Source organism: Pipistrellus hanaki, assembly GCF_964339955.1.
Source record: "Pipistrellus hanaki genome assembly, chromosome: 10".
In the NCBI taxonomy this organism is placed as follows: Eukaryota; Metazoa; Chordata; class Mammalia; order Chiroptera; family Vespertilionidae; genus Pipistrellus; species Pipistrellus hanaki.
The window spans coordinates 12,365,974-12,385,722 of record NC_140512.1 but is presented as its reverse complement, the minus strand read 5'-3'; the positions used below and the strand labels follow the sequence as shown (position 1 = coordinate 12,385,722).

The following is a 19,749-nucleotide window of genomic DNA, read 5'->3' as shown; positions in this document are numbered from 1 at the left end:
CAGGACAACAATTGAAATTTCTTTTGAGAGCCAAATTTTTTAAACTTAAACTTCTAATGCCACCTCTTCAGAACAGACTCACCCAGGCCGTGGTATTTTGTGGAAGAGCCACACTCAAGGGGCCAAAGAGCTGCATGTGGCTCTCGAGCCGCAGTTTGCCGACCACAGCCCTACACTTTCAAATGCTAGAAGAGTAGCCATGGCCAGTTTGGCTCAGTGGATAGAGCATCGACCTGAGGTTTTTGATTCTAGTCAAGGGTACATGCCCTGGTTGGCAGGCTCAATCCCCAGTGGGGGGCATGTAGGAAGCAGCCAATCAATGTGATTCTCTCTCTTCACTGATGTTTCTCTCTCTCTCTCTCTCTCTCTCTCTCTCTCTCTCTCTCTCTCTCTCTCTTCCTTCCTCTCTGAAATTAATAAAACTATATTAAAAAAATAAATCAATGATGTCTTACCATATAAAGAAAATAATAATAAAAAATAGTAAAAAAAAAAAAAAAAAAAAAAAAAAAAAAAAAAAAAAGCTAGAAGAATGGAACTAGGGACTGAACTTTAACAGGTTCCAAAGGAACAAAGCTGTGAGGAGGGTAGGAAACCAATACAAACTGTTTGCCAAGTTCTTCAATCAGCTGCGCCTCTCGGCACGATCCGTGTGGAGAAAAGAACAGTTTTATTCGTGCTCTGGAGTATCACACAATGTTAAGCGCCCGTGGACTGTGGCCAAATGAGAGCCACACATTCCCGAATGCATTTCTATTATGGGGTGGGGGAGGGTACAGACAGCACCGGCTCAGAGTGAAGCCTCATCAAGCAGCCACATTTCCACTGGTGGAAGAAGCTGCTGTTTTTTGGAGGAGCACATGCACCGCATATTCATTCAGCCTGAAGACCACAGCCCTGAGTTTGCAAGACAGGCTGCATGGAGTAGGGAAGTGCTGAGGAGGCCAGGGCCCTGTGCCCATAAGAGCCGGCGCGGTGGCACAGCTCTCCTCTACGATTACCAAGACCGACCAGCTCATCGAGCTGTCTCTCTCTCACCTGTGAGGACTCCGAAGGGCCAGAGCTGACCTGGACAGGGTTCAGAACCGTGGGGATCCCAGGAATAGGCCTCTGTGTTGGGAATGTTGGGGCAGGATGGATGAGCGGAGGGCTGTGTCCGAAGGCCGAGCCTAAGCTCTGTTGCCGGCTTAAGATCTGCTGGTGCACGTGGAGCGACACAGGCGCAGAAGGGTAGGTGAAGCTCAGGGCAGGGCTGCGTGGGAGAAACGAAGAGCGGGAGACCACCATTACACGGAGCCTGGGGACCGGTGCAGCAGCCCCTGTGGACACCTGGACAGCTGGCTGGACCACCTCAAACCATACCAGGTCCGTCTGCTTACACTAGAAGGTGAAAACAATGGCTGCCAAACATCTTGAGAACTTCCAAGAGAAAGATGGCAGGACACGCCTGTGTGCACACACACACACACACAGACCTGAAATAAGATCCAGTAAAACGAAACAAAAGGCAAGGGCTCAATAACAGCTATTTATTGCAATAACAAACTTTATATATATATATAAAAAAGAGAGAGAGAGAGAGAGAGAGAGAGAGAGAGAGAGAGAGAGAGAGAGAGAGAATGGGTGACTACAAGCTTTATAGTCCTTTTATTGGCTCTCCGTCCCATATGTTCCAGTGCATGGAGCAACGCCTTTAATCTTGGCTCATGCTGTGTGCTTTCATACGTCTCCCGATCTTATTACAAGAGGAAAGAAAATCAATTGGTTAAATGTGTTTTGAACACAGCGCTTGTCATATCACTCATTTGTTTGTAAAGATGGAGAGCTTGGTTCATCCAGAATGCCACCTAAAGGACTTCCATCAGTGCCGTCTGGTTACGGAAGCTGATGGATTAACCTCTCCTGGGCGCAATCGGTGATCAATGGGCTCTGATGGAGGAATATTCCAATGGGAGGGAACAGCTCCCTCTCCCAGTTAAACAGCATTAAATGTCTATTAAAGCCCATTATGCATGCTAATGCCTGTCACCGCTTTATTATGCCACAGGATTTCCCAGGCTGCAGTAGTTTTCAGAAACAGTGCTATTTCCTAAAGACTTGTAGGCAGTGCCAAATTATCTTCCATGCCAGTGTAGTTTAGGAATCAAATCCTCTTAAGAGAACGAAGTGCCCTTGAGGAATTTTGTCAATGGCTTAAAAGCACGTAAAAATTATAAGTGCATTCATGAAAATGTCTTTCTTGAAAAATAATCAGTGGAAAAAAATATGTATCTCTCTCTCTATATATATATTTCCCCCATCCTGCTGTGTAATACTCAGGAAGAATCAGGATTTCTTATAATGTCAGAGGTAGAATTCATGCAAATTTACAATCTGGTGGGTTAATTACTATTGCTGTTAAGCACATTAACGGAGAATATAATAATTACGATAACAAAATTCAAACCATTTCAACAACTTTAAGCAATAATTTCGAAGATATACTCTGTTCATTAATGTGACTCCACATTTTGCCTATTTGATTACAATCTATAAAAGACGACTTCAATGGGATTACATTACTATTATTCCTTCAGAGAACCTCACATTACAATAGCTTGCCCATTTAAGGCCAAATATCATTAAGAATACCCTAGGAGAATTTCACCAGGCTGGGAGGAATTCTCCTTTCATTCTGTATTCTATTTCTGTAATAAAGGAAAGCAGAAACATGGTGAAAACAGTCATTGTTCACAGTAAGTTAGGGAGAAATCAGTAATAATATTCCGTTTCTGCAGCACTATAGTTTCTGCCAGTGTTTCCGAAAGCAACCATGAATGATTACAGCAAGACTTAGCGAAGGTAGCTGTGCGGATGATTGATAGGGCGTTAATCAAAAGATGCATATCTGCCTCAGAATTTGTTCACAAGCTTTCTTCTAATAGCTGATTTCATGTTCACTGAGCTCTATGCCAGTTTGTCCAATTTATTTTTCAGTGTACAAGCCATTCATCAAAAAACACAATGATTTAACACACACCCTTTCCTTTTGGTGAATGGGTATTACCAAGTGTAACTACCTTACTCTATTCATTAAAAAAACAAAACAAAACCAAAAAGCCCCCTTCATACATACATTTCCAATTTAACACAGACTTTGCAGAAATCTCCATACACCTGTCCAGAGTTTCCGGAGCCTATGCTATCGGGGGTGGGGGATGGGGTGGAGGAAGGAGGCTTGGGATGGGGCCCCTGCAGTCACTTACATTCTAATTCTAGAAGGCAGGATATTTGGGGGCTCAAAAAGTCAGGACCTAATGAAGAATCAAGACTATTAAATAATACATTTCACAAGGCAGAAACTGCACTCATTTTACAATGAGTGGCCGAACAGGGTGAGTAGTTTTACTTTTTGAAAGATGCAGCAGAGAAGACGGAAGAACAGGACGAAAGCCAGTCGTGTTGAGCTGCACCTTCTCGGACTCCCGAAGACACACAGGAAGGGGATGCAAAAGCTCACAACACATTTGGGCAACATTCTCTTTCTGGGCTGCTATTTTGCTGGTAAAGCCAGGTGACAGGAATAAACATTCTCTAAAACCCATGTCAACCGTTAAGATTCCAAGAGATAGAGAACGTACAGAAGGAACGGGTGATTTTCAGCTCTCGCTGCTTATTCTTAAGAAGCCAGCAACAGAAAACGTCCCCTCCGTGAGACACATACGGAGGCCTGGGCTCAGACCAGAAGGGCCGGTGCTGCCGTTGGCTCCTCAAGGTGCTGAGATTACAAAGGCTATTTAGAATGTGATCATGGAAGAGAAATTGTTGACTGTCACAGCATCAGGGCACGGTTTTGAGAGCCCAGGCTCCTCTTGCTCTCAGAGCAGACAGTGGGGTTCTGGATCAAGTTCTGTTAGGAAGCAGCAGAGGGTGGACAGTGGCTGGGCAAGGAGGTCCCCCCTCCCATGTGTATGCAAAGAACCTCGAGGACTTCCTGCTCTGTGACCCTAACTGTTGGGGAGCTGTCATCCTAAGAAGCTCTGCCTCCTGAGTCTCTCTGCACACAGTACTTGCTGTGTCTGTCCTGGAAGTCAGCATGGCTGCTTCCTTTTGATCACTCTGCTCTTAGCTTAAATGTCACCTCCTCAGAGAGGCCCCCGGAGACCAGTGCCCCCCTCTGCAGCACGTGGCCCAATCACTTTCTATTGTTTGACACTTTCATTCTCACAGCAGCACAAGGCACTCTCATAGTAATGTAAGGTCTAGGTGCGGTGGGGGGTGGGGCTAGCGGCTGGTCAGTCTTGCTTCCTGCTGACCCCTGTGACCCCTGGTGCCTGGAACACTGCCTGGCACATAGCAGGCACTCAACTCTGAGAGGAGTGACTAAACTGCTTCCACATCGTATTAATATCCAGTTGCCACTAAAACAAATTTCTGCTAACTTAGTGGCTTAAAACTACACACGCTTATTATCTCACAGCTTTGGGGTCAGTCTCCAACAGGTTGGCAGGGCTTCATTCCTCTGGAGTCTATAGGCACCTTGCCTCTTCCAGTTCCCACAGGCTGTTGGCAACCTGGACTCGTAGTCCCATATGGCTTTGACCTTCTCCTCTCCCTCTGACCTTCACCTTCTTCTTCTTTTTTTTTTTTTCTTTTCTTTTTTTAAATATTTTTTATTGATTTTCTACAGAGAGGAAGGAAGAGGGATAGAGAGCTAGAAACGTCGATGAGAGAGAAACATCGACCAACTGCCTCCTGCACACCCCCCACCGGGGATGTGCCTGCAACCAATGTACATGCCCTTGACTGGAATCAAACCTGGGACCCTTCAGTCTGCAGGCCGACGCTCTATCCATTGAGCCAAACCGGTTTCGGCTGACCTTCACCTTCTGTCTCCATATTATAAGGATCCTTCTGGTTTCATTAGGGTAACCTGAACACTCCAGGATAACCTCCTTATCTCAAAATCCTTAACTTTGCACGCACAAAATTCCTTTTGCCACCAAAGGTAAGGTTTATGGGTTCCAGTGATTAAGACAAGCACATCTTGCCCAGCTGACGTGGCTCAGTGGTTGAGCGTTGACCTATGAACCAGGAGGTCATGGCTCAATTCCCAGTCAGGACACATGCCTGGATTGCGGGCTCGATCCCCAGTGTGGGGCATCCAAGAAGCAGCCAATCAATGATTCTCTCTCATCACTAATGTTTCTCTCTCTCTCTCCTTCTTCTTCCTTCCTCTCTAAAGTCAATAAAAATATATATTTTTTAAAAAGATATGCACATCTTTGGAAGTCATTATTTTGTCTACCACACTCAGAATTGTTTCAAAGAAAAACTTTTTTTTCTCTGAAAAGTACAATTTGACAGCATGTCTGCAAAACAGTATGACATAAAACAAAGCTCGTGACTAGATTCACTTCTTGTTACAGAACCTCAGCAGCTGATATAAATTTTGTTGATTACAGAGGTCAGAATTTTTAAAAAGTAAATTATATCTTTAGAAGCCCTAAAAAATTTTCCTAGAGGGTTCATGCACTTATTCCATCTCTCTCTAGATTTATAGAGTATTGATACTGTTGAAAATTTGTCAAAATCTCTGTCTCCTTGAAAGAAGGACCGAGTCTAGTCTACAGGTAGGTCTATCAGAGCTTGCACTTCCACTCACCCTATTCTTCCTTATGGGTCGCTTAAGTACAGATTGACTTTATATTCTGGCTTCTAAATTCTCTTCACTCAACATTCTATAAAGTATAATTCAGAAAACTATTTTTATAGTTTTCACTTCTTTTCTACATGACTACATGAAAGATGGGATAACTTAAAAAACACAAACATTTGTAAGAATGTGACTTATGACTGTTAATCTATGTCTAGACCATAAAATCTCTAGAAAGAAAGTGTCGGGTGGCCCAGACCTTTCTAACAATGCACTAAGATGGTCCCAGGCCTCGAAGGATAACAATCCAAAAGCAAGTGTTACGGAGAAAAAGTAAAAGAAGTGGCAAGTTCCGAGAGGTCTGAGGAACTAGGGTTCAACAGTCCTGAGTGCGGAGCGTTATAATGTGCACACGTGCCCCCAATGTCCCACACAGATAGGTTGAACAGCCATACTGGAAGAGCTTCTAGAGACTAGTGTTCCTTGTAAAACCTTTTGAAAAACACTCTTCAGAGACAACATTTATAAAGCTAGTATAAATTAACCCAAATGCCAATTTGCCCTTTATTTTTTTTAGAGAAGAAAAAAAAAGGTGGATTTCAGATCCCTGACTATGTGTGTGGTAGCCTCATCACCAAATATAATTTGTATCCCTCAGAACAGATGAATGGTTACAGATTTTTGTTTGATAGAATACTTTAAAGAGGCATCCCACTGCCTGTGGCATCATAGCACAGAGTTCTTTCTGAGCACATCTAAGTCAAGATAACTACTCACAGTCACTTCCCCCTTCAAATTTAGCTCAGAGATTAGTTAAAAGAGAGTGGGAGCCAGTTGTTCTACTTCCAAAGATTTACAATTCAAATTCCCAAACTCTGAATCTTTAAGAAAGTTTTGATATATTCTATTTCTTAATATCACAGTTAAGAGCACTGTAACACCTCACTTGCCTAGATAATTTCCGTCTTGGGATCTCAACAATTATCCCCAATTAGGTTAAAATCTGGGGTATAAGTAGAAAGTAAGGATGCTATGTAACTACAACAAATGCCATCAAATCCACATACTGTATCATTCATTAATTCAGCAAGTTTTAATCGAGCACTTTCCATATATCTCATTTAAATGTCCATGTTGTAAAATAATTATTTGTAGCTGGAAAGTTACGTATTAATTGACATCAATACATAAAACTTTGAAGTCTATAATCACGTTTGACTTTCACAAGAAACATTATTTTTTTCCAACCAAGGAAGTGATGTGAGTTCAACATTAGTACAGAAACCCTTGTGGTCAATCTGTAAATAAAATCTCTATTTAATTCCTAGAATGATATCTAAGTGGGGACACTTAACAGTTCATATATTAGAAAATAATTAAACATTTATTCAGCCCTACTATGTACCTAGGCACTTCAAAGTCATCCAGAGTCAAAGAAATAAAACCCAGTTAAAATAGCATATGGAACAAGACCATAACGTGTTTAAAAATCACTTTAGGAATTCCATATGTGGAGCGGGCAGGAAGGGAGGGACTATGCTGGGCAACTTAATGCACAAGAACCGCAGCAGCATAATTTGGCCTACTGCAGCCCTTTATGTGGGAAGAGTAAAGAGCGTTGATTACAGTATTGAAGAGATCTGTTTTCAAATACAAATTAAAAACAAACAAACTGAGCAACCATAAGAAAGATGGCAAGAGGCTGGATCACCCAGCCACTGCACACTTAAAGGTGAAAGGCTCGATTTTATAGTTTAATGACTTCAATCCACGTGGCATTTTTAACGCTTCTTTAAGATAATAGTTTTCCCCTTAGAGTTTCCATGGAGATCTCGCTTCCACAGAGTCGAGGTGCTAGGGGTCCTTTGCATTAATGTGCACTACATGTGGAGAAAGGGTGAGGGAGGCCGTGGTAACTGAGTAATACTCCCACATTTTTTTAATATTTGCTTCAAAAGAGAGGATCATCGGTTTGCTGGTTCATCTCTGGGACCCCAACATGACAGGGTGGGCCCGACCGAGCTGGCCAGGCCCAAGAGCTAAGCCGCAGCAGAGCCAGAAGTAGGTGGGACTGGGAAGGCCCCATCACGAAGGCGCCATCTCCTACCCAAGGGGAAGCGTAAAGAATACGTGGCCCCTCTGGAGTCTTAAAAAAATGTCTAGTTTTAAATGTAAAATCAACTCTACCTATAAAAATTTTTTTTTTCAATTGCCCTGGTTGTTAAAATTTCATTCAGATGTGAGTTTTTAAAACACCCTTAAAAGAAACTCATGCGACCCCTTTATGATGTATCACTGTAGGTCAGGGCATGGGATAAGAAGCTTCATGCTGCAGAAAAAGCCCATTTTCTGAAGCTGAAGGATCCAATGCCAACATTTACTTTTCAGTATCTCATCTCTCTCCCAATGGTTTGCTCATGAAACCAGCTTCGGAGGTGAAATCAGGCAACAGGCAACACCGGGAGAACATGAGGGCCCCATAATCTAAGAAACCGACTTCAAGAGGAGTAGAGAGGGGAAGGGGGTGGGGGAAGGGACGAGAAGGAAAATTCTAATCTAAACCAACTCTGTGGCTTTGTACTAATGAGGCCATCCACTTTCTGGTTACAGCTGTGGAATTTATGGCACAACCACTGCCATTCAAAGTAAGGCCAGTTCTTTCCAGTTTTGCAGAGAATGGGCGGACAGCTATTATTATTGGTGTATGGGTAAGTTAGGGACACGCTTGACGTGCATGTGCTGATACCTGAAAAGAACAAATAAATAAATAAGGCTTCCACTTCCATCCATGAAAGTTACCAGGCACAACATTTCCTAGAAAAACAGGCAGTCTCAACAGACATAATGAGCACACAAAGGCCTGTATGCTCACAACACAAGGACGACCCGAACGTTTCACTGAGAAACACACACTTTTTGAATGATGCTTTAGATAGAAATTCATTAGGTTTTACATAAGCAGAGTGTTCTAAAGGCTTTAAAAGTTACTTGCCACTCAACAGCCCAGCAGACACACCCTCCAGGATTATAAAGAGCAGTGACACTTTCTCCAATGAGATCTGCCTTGAAGCACTGGTTAGGAAAACCACATTAGTACAAGCATAACATAATCTTTAAAAACATCATCAGATACTATTTCTCTGTTGTAAATGGTGTTTCCTGCCAATCCTTTCAGTTTAGAGAGAAGTATGGCCTGGGGAACAGTAAGAAAGAAGGTGGAGAGATTAGCGACAGAATATGCACAGCCCATGGGCACAGACAACAGTGAGGTGATAGCCAGATGGGGGAAAGGTGGAGGGCTGGGTGGAGATGAGCAAAGGGCAGGGGTGGAGGGGGAATGGGGGACATGTGCCACAGTGTCAACAATTAAAAAAAATAAAGAGGAAGTTCAAAGTTGGATTCATTAGATTCTGCCCCAAAAGTAGCTGAGTGCCTTTGCTTCAGCCCACTAACCTCCCCAAGCATCAGCTCCCTCACCCCAAAAACAATGCCGCCTCCTGTTCTTGTTCCTGGATCTGTGGTCCAGGGCATAGTGTACAGCCTGGTCCCTGCCCACCTCCAGCCGCATGTTTTGGTGTAAGTAAAGCCTTCCCTGTGTTGACTGCCATCGGAAGCCCTGGGCTGCTGACGGCCCCTCATCCATCACACTTCCCACTCAGGGCCTCACCTGCTCCACTCACTCATTCATGTCTGACCGGAAGCTCCTCCCTTCTGTGGGTTCTGTGGGAGCGCCAGCCATGTCTCTCGTTTATGTTTGTAGCCTCCACGACCAGCCCAGTGACAAGCACACAGATGAATATGCAGTTAAGTATTTGGGGAACAAATAACTGATTGAATGAAGTAATATATGAAAGTAATGACCACATCTGGGAATAAATGAAAACTACCTTTTTTAGTTAAGATCTATCACCTTCACTGATCCTGGGGGGAGAAAAGGTTGTCATGTGATCCTTAGAAGATGTTCTCAGAGAGCTTTGAGGACATTGGTAATTTGGCGCTGTATCCCTCTATTACTCAGTATCTCCTCCCCCGCCCCACCCCCTGCAACTCACTTTTGCATTGTCTCTTCAACATACAACAAGGTGTAGACTACAGCAAGGGTGCAGAACCACCTTGCTTTGGAGGCCAAGCTCATTCCTATTCTGCCTCAGGAAGTGGCAATGGACCTGCCAGGTATGTCCTCACTCCTGTTGTTGGAAAGGGCTGATTGATGCTACATGAAGCAGAAAACACAACCTGCTCCCCCTTACCAGGCAGAGCTGGTCAGTGCTGAAAACAGAAACCCACACTGACTTCCACTTTTGATGTAGCTCTGGGCACAGAGCTCTCAATGGCACTGAGGTCTCTATCCTGGCCATGCCAGACCTAAAACTACTAAGGATATGAAACCATCTTCATTTTAGCCATTAAACTGAAAGTGAGAAATGAGTGTGTTACTAATTTCTTTATTCTATTTATGTTTGCCCTGCAGGAAATGAGACCCATTTGAAACACCTCTTCCAATGGCAGTTCAATTTCTAGGGACAGGAATTAGCAGAGAAAAAACTATTTCTAATAACCAGGTATGAGTCAGTTTTTCCACTACAGAACTATAATCAATAACAGGGGCTGGGATAAAAAGATTTGCCCTATTCACAGTCTTTATGAAATGAATTTCATCATAACTGAATAACTACTATTTCTATATAGTGGGCTACTGACTAGAAGTCTACAGGAAAAAAAATATTTTGGGCCCAATAATTGGATCTGGAATTCAGTATAGTGACCTTTGATCTGCTTCCTGGGTCAGGCCTCATGTCCTGCTGCTGTATCCGTCCTCACCGGCATCCAGTACTGCAAATCCAGGTGCAGTCCAGAGCTGATGTTTTATTAAAGAAAACACGTAACCACTTCAGGAAAATACATACCTGATTGCACTTGCAGATAAGTGACCATAGGAGCCACTTGCTGAAGAGCTGCTGCGGGAATTATTGAGAATTGTGACCAAGGAGTTGGGAGACGTCCTTATCATGGTCTGAAGGTCAAAGCTATGATCGGACAGTGGTGATATAGACAGTGTGCGTTTTCGGTTTGGCCTGGCTGACAGCCTGGGGCTGGGGAACCTGGTGCCTGTTAATAAACAAAACAGAACCCGATTACCTGCCGTACCTGTTATTTATTGCCGCTCGCCTGCGTGGAAGAAATGAAGGATAAGAAGTGGCAACTTCCGATGACAAGTACCTCTCCTCCCACTTGTGATCTACTGGCTACAATTGAGGAAATTAGGGAGAAATATTTATCTTCCAAGGGCTTACCTCAGGGGAGCTCTGTTTATTAATGTGTAGGCAAAATGATAAATTGCTAAACAAAAGGGAAAGACTTTTATGTGTTATCCCTCTCATTTCTAGTGATTTATGAAGCTGATGGCTGCTTAGATATTCCCGTCATTAATTCACCACAAGCAACACAGACAGTGGTTCCCACAGCTACACAACACACACCACCCGCCCAACACGCATCACTTTAAGGCAATGAGCCAAAGGAAAAGTGAGTTAAAGTATCCTAAGATAAAAGATCCAGCTTGGTTATACACTCGTTTCCCCACAATGCCTGTAGTTATCTGATTTATTTCTTAAAGCAACTGCTAAAATATATTACCCAAATTAATGGTTTCTCAATTGGGGGGCAATATTGTCCCCAGGGGTCAAATGACAACATCTGGAGACATTTTGCTTATCACAGCTCATGGGGTGCAACTTACATCTAGTGGGAAGAGGCCAGGGATGCTGTTGAACACCCAGTGATGTGTGGGACAGCTCCCCACAATAAACTGTCTGGCCTCACGAGTGCTAAAATCGAGGAACCCTGCCCTAAACTCCCTATAGCCTAACGACAACATGAGTCCCAAGAAACGTTTAAAATTTTGGGATGTAGTTTGTCTATACAACCCCAGTAGGCATTATAATGAGATTTGATAAGTCTATTTTAATTCTCTGGACTTATTAATTATCTACATTAGAATGTTTCACCTTCAAAAAGATCCCACCCATGAAATTCTAATCTGGAGGTGAACAAGTCACAATGTAAAGGCATGCCAACTTGTTAACCCTTCTTAACTGGAGAGATAAAAAAAATAAATGCCCATTTACCTTCAATTTGGTAGATATTCGAGATCTAATTCTCAGGGCATAGCTATGCATGTGGTTCACAGGCCCGCTCCTGCCTTTTCTAAGATTACATTTATATTACAGTGTCATCAAAATAAAGTTTAATGAAAGAAAGAAAACATAAGATCGGGAGATAATGGCAAATAAAACATGATTACTTTGAACTAACAATGGAGGATTTCTATGTCATAGCATGGAGATTCCTGGTTAGATGGACAAGGCAATTTTATGACACCCAGAAAACATAAGTAAAAGCTAAGTCTTCTTTATATAAAGAAATCTAGGCACTTGGTCTCTGGAAAACCCATTGGAGTATTTTCCTCATCAGAGATGGACCTTGACACAAGACCACAATCCAACATGCTTTAATGCAATAACATAGAATAGGTGAATAAAAAGGCCCTACAGATAATATTATAGAAATAAATAGAGATATATTTTATAGTAAACAAAAAATAAATCACAAACTGGAACTTAGTAAGTTAGTACCACCACCCATGTATAAAACTGGAAAACCAACTCAAATGACAAATGTGGTACCTACTCAAATTTTTCTTTCAGGCATATTTAAAATTGAGTTTCTTCATTTAGAATAGATTCATTACCTGATTCAGGGCACGTTAGTACAAAAATAGTAATCCCAACTATGTACATACCTTTTAGTGTTTTATTATGGCATCTGCCTTACATATAGATGTTTAACATTTACTACGAGAGGCTAATTTCATCATATAGAAATTTTTCAATGAAGAAATATATTTCACTTCCAAAAAATTTCCGAGGACAAACTGGACTTAAGTCGACTTCCAGACAATCCTCAACGATAACCTTCTCACTTGGACTCACTGGGACTCAGGGATCAATGGCACAGTTAGAAGTAACAGGACATTTTAGAAAGAGCTGATCTCTGAAATGCCTTTAATTATTTAAATCACTAACTACTTAAGGAGACCAGCTGATGCTATAAAACTCTAGTGTCCTTATATTCCCTTCACACCTTCCCAAGCCAGACAGACACAGTTGGAGCCTGACTTCATCCCTCCAAGGACCCTGAGGTTGCTCTCGGCCTGGCTGGTCCAGGAAATCTGTTTTTCCCTCCAAGATGGAATATAAGTCAGTTTTCGCCAATATCAACAGTGTTGTTTTTCAGGTGTCCTCATCTCTAACATGTTCCTTGTAGGGATACCTCTCGCTCTCCTGTCCTTTAAGGTCACTCAGCTCTCAAAAGGTAGAATGAGAGCCATAAAACAGACTTCATTCTAGAATGCAACACAAAAATGCTCTATACTGAAGCTGGCTGGAACCCAGCTATGCCCACTATTGGCACATTTAAAAATCAGGTGTTGCCCTAGTGGGTTTGGCTCAGTGGATAGAACGTAGACCTGCACACTGAAGGGTCCCAGGTTCAATTCCGGTCAAGGGCCCATGCCTAGGTTGCAGGCTCGATCCCCAGTAGGGGGCAATGCAGGAGGCAGCCAATCAATGATTCTCTCTTATCACTGATGTTTCTATCTCTCTCGCCCTCTCCCTTCCTCTCAGAAATCAATAAAAATGTATTTTTTAAAAATCAGCTGCTCATCTGAAAACAGTCTTGTGATTTTTGCCAACCGAGGAGTCCAGATCTGTGACAACGGGCCTGCGTGACATGCTGGATCCCAGTTTGGCTTTGCTACTGCAGCTGTGCTTTCACTGCAAGTTTTAAATGGGCCCTGGCCAGTTTGGCTCAGTGGACAGAGTGTTGGCCTGCAGATTGAGGGGTCTCAGGTTCGATTCTGGCCAAGGGCATGTGCCTGGGTTGCAGGCTCAATCCCCAGTGGGGGGCATGCAGGAAACCAATTGGTGATTTTCTCTCATCACTGACGTTTCTATATCTCTCTACATCTTCCTTTCTCTCTGAAATCAATAAAGAAATATATTTAACAAAATTTTTTTAAATGGTTTAACTTCGCTATTGGAAAAGTCTGCTAAATCCTGGGTACACTTCTTATGCTCTGTTTAACCAAATGCTATTTCAAGTATTTTAGAGAGAAAGAATCTAGTACTGTATGCACTTCCCAACCCCTTCATTATGCTTTTCCCAACCCCCTAATAACCGAGCAAAGCAAGATAAAGTCAGCACTGTGAGGCAGTGATCTGGGACCCTCTGTGGAAGGAAAGAAGAGACAAGGTGAGCACTTTCAAAACAGCTGAAAGAGAACAGGTCCAGGTCTTCACTGGCCAAACCATTTCCTTCTTAAATACAAGCTCGAGCATTCTTATTGTTCCAACAGATTTGGCTTTCTCTTAATTGTTTTGTTTCTCCATTCTAATAAAATATTCTGACAAAGAAAAAGGAGTTTTCTTTTTATATGATGAATGATAGGACATCTAAATTCCTACTTAATGATAATCAATTTACCATATACTTGGCAAATTAAAATCCCTTAATTAGTTTTTACAAAGTAAAAGGATAGCTTCATCCTTTATTTAGATAAAAACCACCACTGTCTGACTAAACAGATTCTCATCAAATAAAGAAGGCAATATATGGGCTGACCTTCCAAGGATTCTGTATTATTTTAATTATTTGCAGATTTAAAATAACGAATTTGCATAATAACGCCAAACTTTTTTTTTTTCAACAGTTCCTAATTGAAAAGTGGTTATGATGAATCTGAAATTGAAGCTCTCCACTCTACAGAGCAGAACAACAAAGGCCCTGCAGAACATGTGATGCAGTTCTTTCACTTTGTGTGAGGTAATAAACTCTCAAAGGGAAACCTGTGCAAGCGTAGGTTACTATGTAACATAGCCAAGTATCATAGTAAGACTGAGCTATAGATTCTACCCGGACCTTCTCCAGACCTAGGGACTGAATTACTAACTAGTGCCTAAGTTGACAAATGTATGCCCTTTTCACAAAAGAATACAAATAGACTGTGATGGAAAAACACAAGTTGTCCTAGCTGGTTGGGCTCAGTGGATAGAGCATTGGCCTGAGGACTGAAGGGTCCCAGGGCACATGCCCAGGTTGTGGGCTTGATCCCCAGTAGGGGGGCCCACAGGAGGCAGCCAATCAATGATTCTCATCATCCAAGTTTCTATCTCTCTTTCCTTCTCCCTTCCTCACTGAAATCAATAACAAATATAGAAAACAAGTGAATCACTGCTACTAGGGAGTATAAACAAAATCTCAAGCATATGCTTTCCTCAAAGTCTTATTAGTGTCATATTCAAAGGGTAGTGGCTTTCATGGGTGACCCCCTGGATGGTGCTTCCAAGTCACTTCCTGCTACCTAATAAATGGATGTCGACTCAAAGAACCTGCATAGCCGAGAACTCCTGGATGCTCTGAAAAGTCACAGCCATAGCCTCCTTTTCCTACCCATCTTGGTCAGTGACAAAGAGAAATCATCATAAGATCCCCAAAACAACTGATACAAAATGCATCCAATGACCCCATTTTCTTCCGCTGCTGTGTACCAAAAATAGGTTTCTAATTTGGAAATGCTTTTTATTTTTCCTAGATAAAAGGTTTTAGTGAAATGTTAGTTTTAATGTAAAGAAAACATATGAGGCAAATCAAATAAAAAAAAAAAAAAAAGTCAAACCAAGTACAGGTCTTTTGAAAAATTAACTTTTAAGGTCATAAAATCTATAAAACCAAGGAATGACTAGGCTATGTACACTCATGTAATCAAACAGGTTTCCAAGACAGGACAGAGCCGTGTTTTGCTTATCTGCCGAATCACAATCGCCTGCACCTCCCAGTTCGTTCTGAGTTATACAAGGATTCCTGGGGCGGCCCAGTTATCTGGCAGCTTCCTAAGACACCAGCAGAACCAGAGCACCAAGTACCGGTGGCTCCTCCTCTTTCTCTGGTTTGTCAAGTTGGACAATTGCCTAATCTCTGTGTCTTCCTCTCCAGTGCATGAGTTAGCATCTGCGTGTGTGTCCCCCCCGCCCCCTCCCCCGTCTTCCCTCTACAGAAAGCGGCCCCATCACTTACTGTCCATGGCATGGAAGTACTCCATGTGGATGGCCCCCGCGCCGGTGGTGGCCGCCGTGGGCAGGATGTCTGCGTAGGGGCTGCGCTGGCCAGCTAACAGAGCCATCTGATGGTAGTATTCTGCGGGGCTGACTCCCGCGTGGGGCGCTGGAAGGGAAGAGGGAGAAAAGGATGGGGACTTGTTGAAAGAAGGTCAACAGTCCATTTGTTATGCAGCCCACATCGACAACTCCTGTGATGGCTGGCTCAGTCTAGTAAGATTCCTTTGACACAGTGTGCTTTCACTTACGTCTACCAGACATCTCTTATTCGGAAAGAAAACTGAAGGAAAAGAATAGAGAAAATAAAAAATACATTGTAAAATATTTGAGGTTAGTGTTGAAGGGACCAAAGTTCTGCCATCCCAAAAAAGATGTATGTTGGGGTATTGATTTTAAGGCATGAAAGACTCAGAAAGAACGTCTGACTCTCTTCCTTACACACCTACAGGAATTCACACACACACACAAAAGCCCTGTTTACAAGAAAGGAACATCTGGGTACCAGAATTATCAGGGGATCACTTTGTAAATTATTCAACTGCCTGACCCATGGGCTGTACATCTGAAATTAACATATAATCATATTGAATGCCAACTGTATCTGAGACATAAATAAGGGAGCATCATTTAACATCATAATGTAAACTAAGTGTGGCAGACAGAGTGAAATCTAAAAAAACTTTTTTTTTTTTTTTTTTTTTAATATCCCTCTGTGTCCAATTGTTTCCAGGTGGCCCAGCAAGAATTCGTTAGCACATTTGCTCTTTCTCACCTGCCTGCTGTCCACTGCCTGCTGTCCCTTTGAAACCCCTCTCCTCTGTCCAGAAGGCCATAGACACCCCAAATACATCTTCAGGTTCCATATTTTTATGGCACCTCTGCATGTATATCCGTAATAAATTTGGGGCATCTTCTCCTGTTAACCTGTCTCTTATTAATGACAAGCCAGCCAGAAGAACTTAAAAGGTGGGAGAAACATTATTTCTTGTACCCTCACAGTTGAAAGAAATCTTCAAGAACTTAAAATGATTAAAATGTATGGATGCACATAACGCATTCCCACCTCTGCCTTACAAAATGAAACTGTTTCTTATATAAAAATCCCAGTGTGTTCACATTCCTTACAGTAGCTGACAACTTAGACATCTATGATTTCTTCCCAGACATACTTAACATACTTCTCTAAGCTTCCTGACAGGCGTGTCTGAGTCAGCTCTCACTACCTGGAGGACCCAGCACTTACCAGGGGAAAGGCTGCACAGCTTTAATAACACACGACTGAATGATAAGCTGCAATTTTGTGTTCTATAATTTAAAAGCTCTTTTTTTTTTCATTACAAAATCAAAAAGAAAATATACCTACCAATCTGGAGCAATTTACTGGCAAGAGTCAGCTCTGTAAGAGTGGGATAATGATCAGTGTCCACCTGCCAATTTATGGCAAACCTGACGGGTACCGCAGAGGTTCTGAGGGTGGTCTCCAGATTCGTGAGGATCTGGATACCAATGCCAGCTCTGCCTCTGGCTGCTCCATGAGGTTGTTGGGAGCATGAATGCAGGGATGCATGTACGTGCCTATTAGCACATAGCATTCCATCACTAAAAGTTAGTGTTGCAATTATTATGTAGAAAAACTGGCACTCTATAAATAGCTTTGTGCTTCACATTTGTGCCCACAGACTTTCTTTAAAAATCTTTATTGCTGAAAGTATTACCTATATCCCCTTTTTGCCCCATCGACCCTCTCCAGCCCACTCCCGCCCCTCCCCCAGCCCCAGACTCTCACCACCCCACTGTCTGTGTCCATGAGTTATGCATATATGCAAACAAGGTGTTTGGTTGATCACCTCCTATCCAGCTTCCCTCCCCCACCTTCCCTCTGAGATTCCACACTCTGTTCCATGCTTCCATGTCTCTGGACCCACTCCCTTCATCAATTTATTTTATTAATTAGATTCCACATGAGTGAGATCATGTGATAATTGACTTTCTCTGACTAACTTATTTCACTTAGCGTGATACTATCCAGGTCCCCATATGCTGTCCCAAAAGCTAAGATTTTTTTATTTTTCACTGCTGCATAGTATTCCATGGTATAAATGTACCACAGCTTTCTTATCCACTCATCTACTGATGGTATGCCCATAAACATTTTATACATGATAAAGACATGACACATATTAAAAATTCTTAGACCACAGGAAATATTAGTGACTTGACTTTATTTTATTGGATATTATTGGACTCTTGAGGCAAGAAGAGTTAGGTAGAACAACCAACCAAAAATGTCTTATTCACACTCACCATGAAATAGTATGGATAAGATCCTTTAAACTAGAGGTCCAATTTCTCTTGACTCAACTAAATTTCCACAAGCCAGGCGCAACTTCAAGTCCACTGTGAGCTGACCTCCCTTCCCCTTCTCAGCCTCTGGTCTCTTTCCAAAAATTCCCAAGTACTCCATGGAGGTAACTTTCCATTTCCCCCATTTTAAGAGCAAATCCTAACCAGTAGATTGTGTTTGACTCTCTGATGGCTTTATTTTTAAAATGTAAATCTTACAAACTTCCAATTATAAGAGAAATAAGAACTAGAGATGTGCAATATTATGCACATAATAACCACTGCTATATGGTGTATTTGAAAATTGTTAAGATATTAAATCCTAAACTGTCTCATCACAGGGGAGATAACATTTTTTCCCCTTTTTCTATCTATATGAGAAAATGTATGTTAACTAAACTTACTGAGGTAATCACTTCACATTATACATGAAGGGGAGGGCAGATGGGGGGAACCAGGCCTGCGGGGGAGGGCAGTTAGGGGCAATCTGGCCAGCAGGGGAGCAGTTAGGCATCTATCAGGCTGGCAGGGGAGTAGTTAGGGGGTAATCAGGCAGGTAGGTGAGTGGTTGGGAGCCAGCAGTCTCAGATTGGAGAAGGGGAAGGCTGGTTTGAGGGACACACCACCCTCTGCACCCCATGCATGAATTTCGAGCACCTGGCCTCTAATATTTCAATAAAACTGGGGCGGAAAGGTGAATCTTATCCAAATGGCAAAACTCATTCTCTTTAGGTGCCTTACAAGGGAGCCAGCAGCTGTTCCTGGAGCACTGCTACTCCTGGAAGCACAACTGAGTAGATGTTTACTGAGCAACCTCGTGAGGCTTTCCCACACACTATTCCCACCACACACAGACAGCCTCGGAGAGTGGTCTATGTAGAGATGCTGCTGCTCAGTGTATTGGAGCATACTGTGTTTCTCTGAGCTCCCCATCAAGCACCAGGGATTTGTGACCTGCTGCAGAGAACTCACAACCTACCACCTGCAATCAATAAGGATTATGCAATTCTGGACCTTAATTCAGGTTCTGGCAATTGTGGGCAAGTGAGTTTGTATACGTGTGCATGCGATGGAACATGTTCTTCCTGAATCAAAGAAATGGTTTAGAACTTGACAGGTGCAGAATACACAAGTCCAATGAAAAAGACTCATGTCAACATAATTAATTTGGAGGCTAACAGAACCAACTAGAATCTGATCCTTGAGAGAGCTTAACATGAGCATCAGGTATTACCGAATTAAGGTCAAAGTTCTTTTTTGTTCCCACCACATCCCTCTTCCAGTTTCTGTTTGGCACTATCAAGGATAGAAGGCAGCATCCGTTCTGAACCATCAAATTCTCTGAGACCCTGCTGCTCAGAGCGTGGTCCACGGACCAGCAGCACTGACATCGCCTGAGAGCTTTTCAGACGTGCAGAATCTCCAGCCACTCCTGGACCCGCCCAACAAAGAATCACATTTTGTCCCCATCCCAGGAGATCCATATGCACACTGGAGTTCGAGAGGAGCCGCTGGAGTAGACACATCTGTATAAATGTACTGCAGAACAGAAAAGCAAACACTGGATAGTGAGCAAAAGGCTCCAGTTCCTACACA

General features: G+C 42.6%; 1 protein-coding gene across 5 annotated transcripts in view; it reads right to left on the bottom strand.

Moving 5' to 3' along the window:
- The window catches only part of GLI3 (GLI family zinc finger 3), a 255,205-nt gene that overhangs the window by 62,547 nt on the left and 172,909 nt on the right, over positions 1-19,749 (bottom strand). For all 5 annotated transcript variants that reach the window (XM_084896925.1, XM_084896927.1, XM_084896928.1 and 2 more), the window contains exons 6-8: positions 15,770-15,916; positions 10,543-10,744; positions 1,039-1,252 (exon numbers count right to left, since the gene is read on the bottom strand). In XM_084896925.1, the coding sequence (XP_084753051.1) occupies positions 1,039-1,252; positions 10,543-10,744; positions 15,770-15,916 (563 nt within the window). The remainder of the gene's footprint in view (positions 1-1,038; positions 1,253-10,542; positions 10,745-15,769; positions 15,917-19,749) is intronic.